At 46.0% G+C, this 15,206-nt stretch overlaps 2 protein-coding genes across 2 annotated transcripts in view; one reads left to right on the top strand and one right to left on the bottom strand.

The window, feature by feature from the left end:
* Positions 1–13,579, bottom strand: part of FGF13 (fibroblast growth factor 13) — a 309,179-nt gene extending 295,600 nt beyond the window's left edge. The window contains exon 1 of the mRNA XM_071569290.1: positions 13,400–13,579. The gene's annotated coding sequence lies outside the window, so the exon portion shown is untranslated. The remainder of the gene's footprint in view (positions 1–13,399) is intronic.
* F9 (coagulation factor IX) lies at positions 1,070–15,135 on the top strand. Its single transcript, XM_071569284.1, has 8 exons — positions 1,070–1,193; positions 4,171–4,334; positions 4,670–4,694; positions 6,513–6,626; positions 8,327–8,455; positions 10,529–10,767; positions 11,300–11,417; positions 14,362–15,135. Exons 1-8 carry the CDS (start codon positions 1,091–1,093, stop codon positions 14,907–14,909), a joined length of 1,440 nt encoding a protein of 479 aa, XP_071425385.1. The 5' UTR covers positions 1,070–1,090; the 3' UTR covers positions 14,910–15,135.
* Positions 15,136–15,206: the final 71 nt, after the last annotated feature.

Raw genomic sequence — 15,206 nt, 5'->3', positions numbered from 1 at the left:
GAAATTTGATAACAAAAGCTACTGTCAGTGAGGAATAAAGATCGTTTCAAATGGAGCAAGAAGAAACAAGATGAATTACAGGTTTCAGGATCTTTTGTTTGCTCAAGAAAAGGAAAATAAAGGATTTTTTTCCACCTAGGCAACATGTATCTCACAAGACTGCAACTCACATTCAGCATCTCCTATTTACCTGCAGCTGATCAATATGTGTTGCATACAAAAGTAACTCCAAATACCTATACAACCATAAATGTCTCTCTCAATTGCTTCACGAAGGAACATTTTTAATTTTTTTGGACTTAATGAACAGAATTTATGGTCCATAAGCTCAAGGAAACACTTCAACAACTACCTAAGGGTTATTGTGGCCTCATAGCAATTAATAGCTCTCCAGCCTGGGAGACATCTCTCTGGATGGTGTTTGATTGCTTGTCAGCACTCACAGCACCACGAAACATCCTGTGGGATTCCCTTGTACTGACAATAGCAGAATATCCATCTTGCTTTGCCATGAGCCTGCATGTTCTCCTTGTTCCACAGCTGTCAATTCTCAGCACATTCCTATGCCAGCCACTGTCCAAGCCACCAAGTAGCAGGTTCCTTCCTGTGCCCTCAAGTACAGGACCTAGGAAACTCCATATGCATCCAGGGTTTGCTCCAGCACTCCTGAATAATGGACCAATCACCATACCTCACTTCATCCAGATTTTTAATTAGGTAACCCATCCTTGCTGACACAGCTTTGCTCCAAGGAGGAAACATCATCTGCAGGGTCATCTTCAAGGGAATTGCACCAGCCTTTTTGGACAAAACATGGACTATGCTGAAGTCTTTGAAAATGCTACTGTTGAATTTTATATGGTCAACAACATCCTCTAGATAGAAATGGGAAATCCAGTTCTTTAAAGAAGTTGACTGGATCTCAATTAATTTATTCTTAAGTGATGCTCAAGCCCCTCCAATACCACCCATGCTGTCATTTCAAGCTTCAGCAGTGGCACATCTGGATACCTTAAATTAAAGGGTTACCCAGAGTCAATAAACAAGCACTTGCACTTTGGAACTATTGACTGAGCTCCACCACCCGAACATGTTGTCAGCGAGAGGTTTGGGCAGTGGGAAGAAAATGGCAAATATCCCCCTCATACTCTCCATTTGTCTTCTGGGAGCTTGTCTGGGTGATGAAAGTACAGGTGAGTTCATTTAAAGCCTAGAAAATCCTTCATTTTTGGGTACGGGTGTTACAGACACCGGCAAAGGGACAGTTTGTCACTTGACAGTGGGACAGCTTGTGCAGTCTTATAAAAGACAACAGCTCAGAGGGATTGCTGCACTTCATAGCTCCTCCTTAAAGTTTTGATTCTTTTCTTGGGAATGAAAGAATAGTTTTTATGCTGATTTTACACAGAATGTGTCACAGGGATTAATTTTAAGAATGGAATTTTTCTTAGATTTATTTTTTCACAGCTTTTAAGCTTTCAGAGCTTGATTCAGCCATTTTAAAATGCATTTTCACACACAGAGAAGGAAAAAAAGGGGAAAGCATTGCTCATGGAGTAACATCCACACCTCTTTGCATGCCATCACTTTGTCCTGGAGTACAAACAAGTGCTCACATCCATAAAACAGCCATTGGATTTGCCACTGTAAGGATTGTTTAAAGCCAAACCCAGCATGAATTTAACAAAGACTGTAAGATGCAGCCAAAACTGTAGACAAGGTAGAGCAGTTGATGGATGTAGGCAATCACACATAGTAATGCAGGCTGGTGCCTGATTTATCTGTAGCAGTAACAGTTCCAGCAAAGGCTGCTTCACATCCAGTGTGAATTGTTTGCTGCAAGACCGGTCTTTCTTCTTTCATTAAAACATTGCTAGTAACAGATTAAAAAAAAAAGGTTATTTCCAAAATGTTTGCTAAGCAATGAAAAGTGAACAGAACCTCCTATTGGTACCACCACCTACCTGGGTGTAGCCACTGTAAAATGCAATACTCAGCTGGCAGGATAGGTGTGTCCCCCCAGCACTTGGCCCAGAGACCTGTCTTACTCTGTCAGATACTGATTCAGAAGTTGTAAATCATGTGTGAGTCTATTCTTAGCATGAGGATGGTTTCCAGCCAGGAGAGTGCCATTCCTGTCACCCCATGGAGCCTGCAACCTTCAGTCCAAATCAAGTTTTGCTTGTAAAGCAGCATGTGGGATCAGTAAGCAATTGAGAAAACCTAGAGGGATCTGAGGGAAGGTAAAGCTGCATTCATTAAAATGAGTTCTCACCATTAAATGGGTTAATTACAGCAGGTGTCTGGCACATCCCACTGGGGAGAGATGAAGGAGCGTGTCTGACACAGCTGCCTCACTCTACACAGGGCAATTTGCAGCTGCACCCACACCACATTCCCTGAGCACTAAGCAAGTGGAGAGCCCAATAGCGTGAAAAAACCAAGGCAGGTTGCTCCATCATTCCCACCTGAGCATTTTCTGCCTATCCTGGGGTCAAGCTGGAGGCTAAAGCCCATGCCAAGAGGAGAAGGTCAGGTCTCCCCCAGCCAGGCTGTCCCCCCTGGTACCACACTGCCAGGGAGGTGTACATTCATGTCCTACATGGAAAGCACAATCCTGCAGCTGGGAGGGAAGTGGCCATCCCATGGGAACAGTGTTTGAAACAAATCTGGCTTCATCAGATGTCAGGGCTTTACCCATCCTTTTCATTTTAACCAAAACCACACTAAGCATGGGGAAGGCAGAGGTGCAACCTTGCTGTACAACAACTAAAAGCATTGCAAAAGCTGTTAGTTCAGCATCTTGCAGAGAGATCTGACAGTGAAGGGTTTTGTTACACTGTTGACAGCCTGGTGGCAATCTGATCAACCTGCCTGGGGCTCATGAGGGGTCAGTAAAACTGATACTCTGCCAGTTTGATGAGGCTGGGGTCTGCTCTGCATCAGAAGCAGGAGTTACCCATGAGAAAGGACGAGTGTCTGGTAGTCACCCCTCACTCTCCAGTATGTCCACCTGGCTGAGTTCATGCTCTCTTTAACCCTCAGAGGGATCAGTCCAACAGGTTCTTTCCCCCTTCCAGCACAGAGACCCCACATGAGGGTCTGTGTCCCGGGTGGCCACTGCTCTACCATGCCATCTGGTGACAAAAAGGGACACGATGCAAGTGTTAAGGGAGGGCAGAGAGAGAGGAGAAGCTGGGGAAATAAAGTGAGGAGACCCTTTGAGTGAACAATGTGTTTTAAAGCACTGGGATGGGAGAAGAAGAGTCCTCAGCAGAGGTGGGGTTCTCTGACAAGTGAGTCAAAAGCAAACCCTGCCAGGTGGCTGCCACAGGACAGCTGCTGCTGTTGTCCCTGCCAATGGGACACATAGCCCTGCCAGGAGAACATCCATGGTAGCACTATGGTGGGACAGCATGTTCTCATTCCCTTCACCAGGCAGCCACCAGACATCCCACCTAGACTGGGGGTCCCTGCAGCACCAGAAGATCTCTGCTGGTGGTTGTGCATGAGAGCTTGGCCACCCTATTGAAGGTGGATGCACACACCCTTGTTGACATGACAGGGCCCAGGGGGTGAGGAAAGCTCAGACCATCCCTCCTGTCATCAGGAAATGGTGGGACCCAGACACATAGGCAAGGGTGAGGAGCTGAGAGAGAAGTAAATGGCCCATCACTTGCAAGGGTTGCAGCTGCTTCAAAGGCAAATGGCCTTTGACAGCCAAAACAGGCAGAGGCAGTTAAAGTAGGACAATTTTTGTGTCCAGACAAGACCACACCAAGCAGCAGCATGAAAAAGCCTATTATTTTCCCCTCTCAAACAGTTTATTCCGGTCTGTGCATCTGTGATAGGAGATACACCATCTGCTTTAGGGTATTTTAAGCATCAAACTTCAGCATTCCCAATCACCGTCTTGCCATCAGTAGTTTCTGTCTATTGGCAATTTTGACACTTGGTTCTCCCAATTTGATTCCTTGGATTGCATTTAAGTTGGGCACCAAAGAAACCCCATGCAGATGATAACATTCAGAAAATGTCCCTGACCACAGGGCAAGAGGAGGGTGAATGCCTGAAAAGGGCTTGCTTTCTGGCACAACAAAGCCCTGACAGTCCATCCCAGCTGCACCACACGATGCTCCTCTCCAGCCCCTATTTCTGTTCAAATTGCAGTCTTCATCGAGAACAAAGAGGCAAGCTCGGTTCTGCAGAGGCAAAAGCGAGCCAACTCAAACAGACTGGAAGAACTTATCGCTGGGAACCTCGAGAGAGAATGTATAGAAGAAAAATGTAGCTTTGAAGAAGCCCGAGAAGTATTTGAAAACGGAGAGAAAACAGTGAGTATCACTACTGCAAAATGGCAACCCCCTGGCTGCACCTCTATGAGCCCTTCAGATGAGACACAGAGGGGAAATATGAGTGAACAGCAAGGGGAAAACCTGCAGGGCCAAGGGCAGCATCTGGCATGGCTGATTCTCATTTGTGATCCATCAGCTGGGCTGGGGAACTGCTTTAAAAACTTTGTCAGTCACCATTGGTATTATGGAGGGTGGTTTCCCTGCAAGTATTTTCCTTATGTTTTGGAGTCATCACTGTGCTACTTCGGTCAGACAGTGCCCAGAAATCAGAAAACAAAGGGCACTTCATTTTTTTTTTTCTGTTCCCTTTACAGATGGAGTTTTGGAAAACGTATGTTGGTAAGAGCTGCTTTCTTCTTGTTCAAATGATTAATATTTATCTCTCGGTGCATAAATGGCAGATGTTATTGTAACATATATATTCCAGCATCCAGAAACTGTGTTATGTGCCAGAGCCATGCACCCTAAATCCTGCAGCCACCAAGCCTGGGTCTGTCCTGTTGGTATAGAAATGGCAAGCCAAAAAGATGTCTTAGCATGTACTCTGTTCAAGCAGTTTTTTTTGAACAAATTTCAAAAACCTCACAGAACAAGACCAGTTCGCACAGACAGCTGGATCTGTTGAGCCCGGGTCATGCTCTGAGCTTCTACTTTCAGCTGTGTTACAAAGTAAAACACCACAGCAATAATTAACATCCCTTCAGCAAACAGCAAATGTTCTGTTCTCAGGCAGAGATCTCCAGATAAGGCCTAACCTCATGAAAGGACAGCGTGAATCCCTAGAAATACCATATTAAAGTGGAGCCTTGACCTGTCATAGTGAACAGCTGTTTGCAATTCACACTATTGCTCCCAAACCCCTACTTCACTGTTTTCTTTTCCCTTTTCAGCCTCCACCCCCAATGACTCCTCTGTCCCTTAACAAAAGGATTTCAATGCCCACTACAACATCTGAAACTAATTTTAAGGACATTTTAATAAATGAACTGTTTCATAGACTGGCAAAGTGCCCAGAACATCTCACTAAAAAGCCTTAAATAATTCAGATTATTCAGTCCAGACTATAAAATAAAAAAGTTACATTTGCATTGTAGGAGTGTTCTCTGAGAAAACAACTGATGAAACTCAACTCTAAGTTTGTTTCCCTGCCACAAGTTAACCATAAAAAGTAAAGAATGCCATATATTCCTCTATCATCTAAAGCGCCTGGTTTACTGTTCAGTTTACAAGCTGCTATTCCCATCATGTATAGGCCACAGGAGCTCATCCCTTGCACAATGCCCAAGCTCCAGTTGCCCTCATCAGACAGCAATAACAACTGCAATCCTCACCTTATGTGCAAACCCCAGCACCTAACTTAGAAAAACCAAAAGCATTTTGTTCCTGTTTACAGTTTTACATTCCAGCCCACTCCTGGAAGCACCATTAACTGCTACACTTACTGGCAGGACACAAAACTCAGCAAGACCTTCTCCTTCCTCCTTACATTGGCATAAGCATTTCTAAGGGTATTCTCTGTCATTTAATGTCACTGAGTCACTCTTCCAAAGTGTTAGATCGCCAGTTTTGCAATAATGAGTATTTATGTTAAAACTTCAGCTTCTCAGCTGTAGGCAACTGTGACAATAAAAGCTCTGACATGTAAGGAAAAACCTAGACCAGTTAATAGTAGTAGAAGATGAAGAAGGAAAGAGCAACAACAAAAGTTCTCAATCCCACAGAGAGGTCTCCAAGCCCAAGTGGACAGACGCAAATTCTCCCAGAACAGACAGTACTGTTAAAATAATCCATATTAAGATACTCTAACCACTCTTGAGGAAGCAAACCTTCCAAATTTGTCTGCCTAACTCAGTCAAGACATGAGGTCCTGTTAAGATGTTGCATGAGGGTGACTAAAGAGGGGTTCTGCAGAAAGGAGCAGAATTGACCCACACAGGACAGGGTACACAATTAAGACTGAGTAAAGTGCTGCTGATGTTACCCCAGTGCTGACATTGTCTGTTGCATACTTGGGTGCCAGGATCTGACTTATTTTCATTACAAAGAAAGATTGCTCATCTTTAACAGGAGGCCTGCACAGAGCAAGGCCCCACTATGTGGTTGGCACCAGCCATGGTAGACACTCAGATTTGTTAACTCTTCTGTCTTCTCTCCAAGATGGAGACCAGTGTGACCCCAACCCATGCAAAAATGGAGCCGTTTGCAAGGATGAAATAAATTCCTATGTGTGCTGGTGCCCAGCTGGGTATGAAGGCAGAAACTGTGAGATAGGTATGTACTGAGGGCTCATCCAGGGGTTCTGCTCTATTTGAAATCCCATGGGGTCAAAGTGGCTGCACAGTTTCATCCTTCTGGAGGATATTTCAGACACATTTTGCCTTGTTGTAAGGCACTGTAGGAAAGCATATATTCATCCTGTTGGCAATGGAATTGCAGGGGAACATGCTTGGGGTTACAGGAGCAGATATTTCTGTCTTCTCCAGCCCATGGTTGAGCCCCAGCTCCACCTCTTCTGAGCACCTGCTCTTATACAGGGTTCAGTGGAGTCTTGGGCTCAAGGTCTTTTGTTCATCTGTGGTTGCCAGCACAAATGTTGACACAGAGAGCTTCCTTTATCTCTCCAGCACAAGGTTTTCTGGGGCTGCTCATCAGCTGGTGACAACGTGCTCACCCACTGATAGCAACAGTTTTTCACTGACCCCAGTGGGGTCCCCATTCTCCAATTCCTCCTCTCCATTTCTCATCCCACATGGGCAGCAGGTGTTGAGCAGGACAGGATTACCCCAGCCTCCTCTTCATGGCACTCTGCTGAATTCATAATTATAATTATCAGCAGCAACCTTGATTCTGAAGGCAAACAAAAGGCAAATATTTTCCTGATGGTTGAGGAATTTATGAAAACCAAACAGCTGATAATTTAAGCAAGAGGGATATTCAGCTCTTATAATATAATCAGGGGCTGTGCGACTCGCATAATGTGCTAGACTCACTGCACTAATAAAAGATTCTCTTTCTAGTTGTGCTTCTGCTCTGGCAAGAGTGGAGTGTACGTTAAAAAGAGCATTTCAAAGCTGCATCAAATTTAAATAGTCTCATTGCAGATTTCTTGTGGAAGTGAGACAGGAGCAAAAATAGAGCTAGAAGTGAGGCGTGAAGAGGAGCTCTGCAAAAATAGTAGATGATGGCATTAAAATGGCTACAGGAAGGGTGTTCTTGACATAGTAGGAGTGGAGTTTTCTGCTGTGAAGTTATTTGAAAACTCAATGAGAATTGAAAGGGCCTGTGTGGATTAGTGCTTTCCCATCTCCAAGGGATGGTGTTCCCACCACAGAGGAGTGGAGTGGGAAAAGACAGGTGCAAAACATGAGAATCTCACTCTGTCTCAGACTGGGACATGTTTCATCAAGCATCCAGCTGAAATGGATCTTACACATCAGGCTGCAATGATTTATTGGTATGTCAGGAATAACATATGGCTTTGCTTGAGGTTTTCATTCAGAGCCCAGTGATAATTCCAGGACAAAGCCATGCCTGGGTTCAGCCTTTGCTCCCATCTGACACACGGTGTTCTCTGTAAGCATTCACACCAGGGCTGGATTGCTGTAAGCACAGGGGGAGGAAAGCAGCACAATGGCGGAGAAATCACATGGCTTGTAACCAAATATTTGCAGGAGTCCTGTATGGTCAGGCTGCCAAATTTCAGACAGCACACAGTTGTTGGAGGCAGGAGGTTGTGCCAGAACTCTGTATGGAACCTTGCATAGGCTCCTTAACCTGCCTTTTCAAAGAGTTGCCTGATGCTGCTTCATTCTGAGCAGGAATGTGATTTGGAAGGATGCTCTACTTGCAAACAATCATGCTATCTATAGTCTGGTGCACCACAGTGTGTTGCTGAGCCCAAAAGTCCCAACAAATCTCTGACTGGTTGTGTTTCAAAAGACCTCTCACAGTTTCCTTTTCCTTCCTTTCAGACTTCACTTGTGCTATCAAAAATGGAGGCTGCAAGCACTTTTGCAGTCATGATCCGCCACAGAAGGTTGTGTGTTCCTGTGCCACTGGCTATAGACTTCATGAAGATGGAAAGTCCTGTGAACCTATAGGTTAACTTTTGAACTTTTTTTAAGAGGTTTGGGTTAAAGTTTTCAAGGTCTTGTTCTGGATTTAGATACATGAATCTCATAGAAATGCAATATCATGTTGGAAGCCAGCCTTGTTTTCCTGCTTAGCAAATGTAAGGAGCCTGACACTTTCCGAAGGGCAGATGTGAGGTCAAGCTCAAAGTATTCCATTTAACATCCTTTTTTTAGCTTAGGTGGGTGGAGAAGGAGGGTAGTTGTCCAGGAATTTTTTCATAACGCAAATGCTTGTTTCAGATCACTGCTTGCACAAGCTACTCTGTCACTTGCAGCCATATTATATGGTAGATACCGATCAGTAGATTTCTGGAGGCAGAAAATGATGTTCAGCTACACCAGCATCCAACCAGCCAGAGCTCACTCCCATGTTCTTTCCATAGAAGCTACTATTTAGTTACTGCTTCTACACTGAGGATGCTTTGGACTTTTTCAGAAGAAAAGATTATCTTTCTTACTGTAAATCCTTCTTGATGGTCCATTTCATGGCTGGCCATCACCCATTTATAATTACCTGAGTTGGATGGATACAAGTAAAGCTTTATGGTGGTGTGTCCTCCCAACAGTGTGTATTTTCAGAGACCCTCAATGACAACCAGTCAAATGAGGTGATTTAGTTGTGGCTCAAGTGGAGTGGAAGGGAAATGTGTTGCTTGAGGCTACAGCTTCATATAGGGCTAAAGAATAGCTGGTTCTTTTTATGTTCCCCAGCTTTACCCTGCTCTTGGGCTGTTATAATAACTAACTACACAGACAAATCCAAACCCAAACCACCTCAACACAGCAAGTTAATTGGGCACAAACATCTCAGAAGCACATCTGACAGAGAAGAGAGGAAACTTTGTAGATAAATATTTTGTCATATGAGGTCAATTTAACATTTGATGCTATCATATTTCTAACATCTGAGTGTAATGAGCTTGCACACCCAAGCTTGCATGCAGGAACCCGCACAGGTGAGTTAGTTTGCTAAGGTCTGACAGCTACAGCCAGGAAGACTTTGAACTCTTGAAAGTGATGGCTTTCAGCAATCCGTGTAGCAAGTATCTTAGGCTGAGAGTCCTGTTAACAAAGACATTAAGAGCTCAGGCCCAACGTGTTGTATCACTTTCACTAGACCAGAAAAGTTTACTGTTAGCAGTAAGATCATCTTTCAGGTTGGGTAATTGCCCTTCCTGCAAAAGCTTAGCTTTTGTTGGCTCTGAAACCTTCATTTCCCAGCCTAACCTCATGGGTAGCACTTGCCATCACTCAACACTTATTTAAGTCCTGTTCCTAAAGCGGACTGTTTAAAAATAAAGGATGAAATCTCTGTAGGCCACGCTCACATCTGATTTTACACTAATGTTTGTTTGCTCAGTGCTGTCAAAAGCTTTTCAGATGAAAGACAATGCCTGATGCTATTTACTATTTTGACTGCCACTATCAGCAGGAATTCTGCACACATTGCGTAGGAGAGAAATGGGAAGAGCTTGTCTAAAATGAGCCTGCAGATGAAAGCTTCATTAACAGAGAAAGGCTACAACTCTAGAAAGAGTTTATTAATGTTTTCCTCACCTTGGTGCCAAGCAGGATTATCTGTACAATTGGCAGATCTTATTTCCTGTCCTCTCCCAGCTGGATGTTTATTGTTCTGAAGTCACTTGCTGTAGAAATGCCAGCCAAGTGCCCGGTTGCCCGACACGAGCCTCCCAGGTATGCACCACACATCCCACCAAGAGAAGGCACAGCTGCATCAGCCTGTCAGGCATGCATGCTCAACATAAGCTTTTTTAATTTTTAAAGCTGTTCAGATGTAACTTCTAAAGCCCAGAAACAACTCATGCTTTTGCTACTCTTACATATTACCCACACTGCAGCTCAAAGGCACAGGCATGTTTGCACAGGGAACACAGGGTCAGTCTACTGATATGTATCTCCCTTGTCAGTCCCAAACAGGGTGCGGAGAGGAGGCAGCATTTGTCTCCTCACCTGCTCCTTCAGTTGCTGTAACTCTCAGCATGACACAGCCAGTCGCAACTGTGACTGCTTCTCTTGCAGTGCCATATCCCTGTGGGAAAATCACGGCTCCCGAGGCAAAGACCAAGCTCACCCGATCCATGAACACTTTTGAGAACTGGAACATAACCAGCCATGACCATGATGATGCTCATGACGATGTGCTTGATAACATCACAGAAACCAGCACAGCCACACCAGCAAAAATCACACCGATAATGAAGGAGGGCACCCGGGTTGTCGGCGGGACAGACAGCATGAAAGGCGAAGTGCCCTGGCAGGTACTGTCTATTTCTCCAAACCTTCTGTAATCCCAGCCGTGATTCTATCAATTCATTTCTTTCTGAAGGCAGTATCATCTTACTTTTAAATACCCAAGATTAGAATAAGACTAGGTCTCAAGTCGAACAAGAACACAGCTTCTTTCTGTACAAGATGTTATGCACAGCAACAAAACTTTCCTGGATGGGAAACTCCTGAGAAAAAAACCCCACAAGTCAGTATCACAGCAGCTTTACCTCATAGGGCACAAAGAATTCAGTACTGAGCTACAGCAATAAATTTCCCAGTAGTCCATGAATTTACCAAATTTAAGCTGAAGGTTGAGGGAGGGGAGGTTTGCAAGGCACAGCTTTGCAAGGAACAGTGCACCTCATTTTTTAGCTCCATTAGTTTCACCAGATCATAGAATGGTTTAGGTTGAAAGGATCTTAGAGATTATCTACTTCCAACACTCCTGCCATGGGCAGTGACAACTTCCACTAGTCCAGGTTTACACAATCTCACAGGTGTGATTTCCTCCTGCCCTCACAGGTTCTCCTGGTGAACAGCAATGGCGAGGGCTTCTGTGGTGCATCCATCATCAACGAGAAATGGGTGGTGACAGCAGCACACTGCTTGAAGCATGGCCACAATATCACCATTGTGGCAGGTGAGCATCTCAGGCAGCATCAGGCCAGAGCAGAGAAGGGATGTGGGACAGGCTTGCATGGGCCAGGACAAGGCATCACACAGAACACTGTGACCCACATCACGGTGGGCAGCAGTGTGGCACAAGTTGCTATAGGGCAGGTAGGCCCTCAGCTGCAGGTTGCAGCATTTTGTTAGCCTGGTCCCTGTAAGTACCTCTGATGATCTCCTGTAAGATCTCTGATGGAAGCAGTGAGCTGGGTCCCAAAGCCATGGAGATGCTGTACCATATGGAAAACACAGCTCAACCTGACCACAGGCAAGCTCACCTGAGCCAGAGAGTCGTCCAGGCTACTTTAAAGCTCTATGGACTTCAGTTAAAAAGCTGCCTCATGAGCTGGTGTGGTGGTTGTTTATCTCTACTGGCCACGCAAGCCTCACTGGGCAGTTTTGCTCTTGGAGCTCACATTTTTCCATAACTCTCAGAGAACTATCAGGATTCAGTGGCTACTTCAAGAGGGGCATCAGTAAACTGACTACCTCCTTGCAAGGAAAAGATGACTACTTTTTCTCCTAGTTTTTCAGAAGTAAATGGAATTTATGTATTGAGGTAGAGAAACTGGGCTGGCACGTGGGAAACCACGCTTGTATAGCAGGGTCTCTGGGGAACTAGAACAGGGGCTGTGTAGCCAGGCTGCACAATGGGTTGAAGCTGCTAGTTTAAACAACAAAAGTATATCTTCTTGAATAATGGTGATTCCCCCTGACTCACGGCACCGAGCTGTGCCAGTCCTCCTGCTAGGAAGTCTGCTGATAACTCAGCGTGAGGCCTGGGTGAGCATTAAGGTGCCACATTTCACAGCTGTGGCAGAATGAGCTTTCTCAAAATGTTTCTCCCCGTATGAATATCTACATAGGTTACACCAATAGGTACAGGAGGGGAACAGTGACGTGGTTGGTAATTGCTACCAGCAGTACTGAGAGGAGGCATGGAAGAGTCATGCTTTCTGTTTAAGCACTATGAAATGTATTAGTGACAAAAATGACATTTTATCTCAGCCTTGCCACACTGAGTTTATACCTACGCAAACAAGCTCATCAAAAGGGCTCAAGCTACATCTTCATCTTTCATGTTAACAAGGTGAAGCTACTGAGTGTGCCTGGATGGATCCTGGAAGCTGAGTGCCATGAGGCTGGACATCACTGCCAGGTGCTGGCAGGATGAGGCTCACAGCTTTGCACACAGCATTTTTTGCTATCTACTTTCAGGCAATTTTGCTGGAAAGCTGAGTAGAAAGCCCAGCCTTGCACCCACTAACATAGGAAAGCATAAAATGCCCAGTGCAAAAACAGTCTCCTCCCAGAAAAGCACATTTCCACCCGGATAGAAGTTTTGTGTTTGCTGCATCTGCATGCAAACTGCCTCTCCTTTCAGGCTCTCTCCCGCATGTCACAGAGTCCCTCCATTTAGGATATGTTATCAGCCAGGTCCCCTCGCACTCCCTTCACACTGCTCTGCAGCACTGCTGGGTTTCAGGACAGAATTTTGGTCAGACAACAAGTCAAAAAAGAAAAATATGATTTTGCAGGGCTCCAGAGACAATTGCATTTGTGCCTGCACCATGTACACAGCATGGGCAACATCAGAGTTCTTCACATCCATTCATGCTAAGTGTTTGGCTCTGTATATAACATCTTAGGAGGCCCAAAAATCTATAGTAGGAGGTGGAAGAAGCATTTCCCTCCCCTGTGCTTCTTTGCCTCTCCACTTTCATCCCTGAAGCATATTTTTAGGTCCCCAGCAGTAGCAAGCAGCTGTAACGTAAGAAAAACCGTCTGAAAGTCTCCCCCATATCTGTCTTGCGTTTATACTGTAGAAACACAGCCTGCAAGGGAGCTGGCACTCACACTCCGCCGCAAAAAACCCTCCCAGAGCAGATCGGCAGCAGCAGCCACCCCTCCCGCCTTCGCCAGCATTAGCGTGACCGCAGAAATCCACCTCACCTCTCTCGCAGGCTCCGTGCTGCTCCTCGCAGGCAGCCGCAGCAGGTACAGGACACGGACAGGGCCAGCAGTGCTGCAGATATTGTTTAGAGGAAATGGTATATTCTGGAGATCACAGCAGAGCGTGTAGAAACCCCGCAGCAGGGGTTAAACGCACCCTGAGCCTCTGGGGCTGCGAGAAAGAAATTGGGGAAAGTCATCCTGCTCTCCAGTCTTCTTCGCAGGCAGCAGGCGGGCAGGAGAGGGGATAAAGCTACAGCCAGACTCAGATCTGCCCATTCGCCGACCTGAGACCACAGAACATTTTGCCTTCCCTCTCTCTACCTGTTACACAAGCCGGGAGGGGAAGTAACAGGCTGCCAGCAACTCAATCGCAGGAGCCTGGAGCTGCCGGCAGCGATTGAGAGCAGCTGAGCCTCGGGAGGGCAGCAAGAACTCAGGGGCACCTGTGAGCACCAGGATGTGGCACTTTGTAGCCTCCTGCACCCCATTCTGCCCTGTGGCTGTGATGTTTTAGAAAAGTGAAGGTCAGGTTTCTTTTTACTAATAAATTATTTAAGGCAAGATTTTTCATCAATAGGCTTTGTTCCCTTTGATTCAAGGACAACATCCCCTTATATCTCTTCGAGGGTGCTAAATCCCCAAAACAGTCATGTTGCTACTAACTCTGGCAAAACATCTGGATCTTTGGCACATGTTTGGATCACGTATGCCCAGTGTCACACCTGTGGGTTCGGGTTCTTCCAGCTGCAGGGACCAAGGAGGTGCTGCCAGGAGGGAACCTCCAGGTCCCTTGGACAGGGAGCTAGGAGCCTGGCCAGTACCAGTTTTCTGGCATTCTGAGGGCTCAGCCCTTTGCAGCCACTCAGCTGGGCTGGAATTGCATTGAAATTGCCTTGCCAGGGCATGGTCATTGGTCCAGCCATGAAGGGATCAAGCCCAAGTCACATTTGTCTTTGCAGGTGAACATGACGTTGATAAGAATGACCACACAGAGCAGGAGCGTAAAGTGGTGAAAGCCCTTCCCCACCCCACGTACGACAGCTCAATCAATGAGTACCACAACGACATTGCCCTCCTGGAGCTGGACGAGCCCCTCGTCTTCAACAGCTACGTCACCCCCATCTGCCTGGGCAGCCGGGAGTTCACCAACACGCTGCTGAAGCAGGGAACGGGCACAGTGAGTGGCTGGGGCCGCCTGCATTTCCGCGGCCGGCCGGCCACCATCCTTCAGGTTGTCAAGGTGCCCTTTGTTGACCGGCCAACCTGCCTCAAGAGCACCTCCACCACCATTCTACAGAACATGTTCTGCGCAGGCTACCCTTCCGGGGGCAAGGACACCTGTGAGGGGGACAGCGGAGGGCCCTACACCACTGAAATCGAGGGCACCTGGTTTCTCACAGGGATCACCAGTTGGGGTGAGGAATGTGCCAAGCCAGGCAAATACGGCATCTACACCAGGGTCTCCAAGTATGTCAAGTGGATAAAGCAAAACACGAAGCTCACCTAACCCAAGGGAGCATTATGCCATGCTGGGGAGGCTACACTGTGACGGCGGATGGACTGGTTAGTTGAAGAGAGACCATAGCAATCTCTGTGTTTTAGAGAAATCATTGAATTTTAATAAACACTTCTAAATGGAATCAATTCTGCTCTTGGAAGGCAAAAGTTAAGAGAACGCAGTGAAAATGTGGTAATAAAGAAATAAAAAGCCCTTTTAATGATCCATAACTGTACTTCTGAATGCATTGACATGGCCAAGGTGGTGAAGTCCCCAAATCCTGAATGTAGAGGTCGGTGTGGATGA

The sequence above is a fragment of the Pithys albifrons genome, chromosome 14 (assembly GCF_047495875.1).
Source record: "Pithys albifrons albifrons isolate INPA30051 chromosome 14, PitAlb_v1, whole genome shotgun sequence".
NCBI lineage: Eukaryota > Metazoa > Chordata > Aves > Passeriformes > Thamnophilidae > Pithys > Pithys albifrons.
This window is presented reverse-complemented; position numbering and strand designations above follow the sequence as displayed.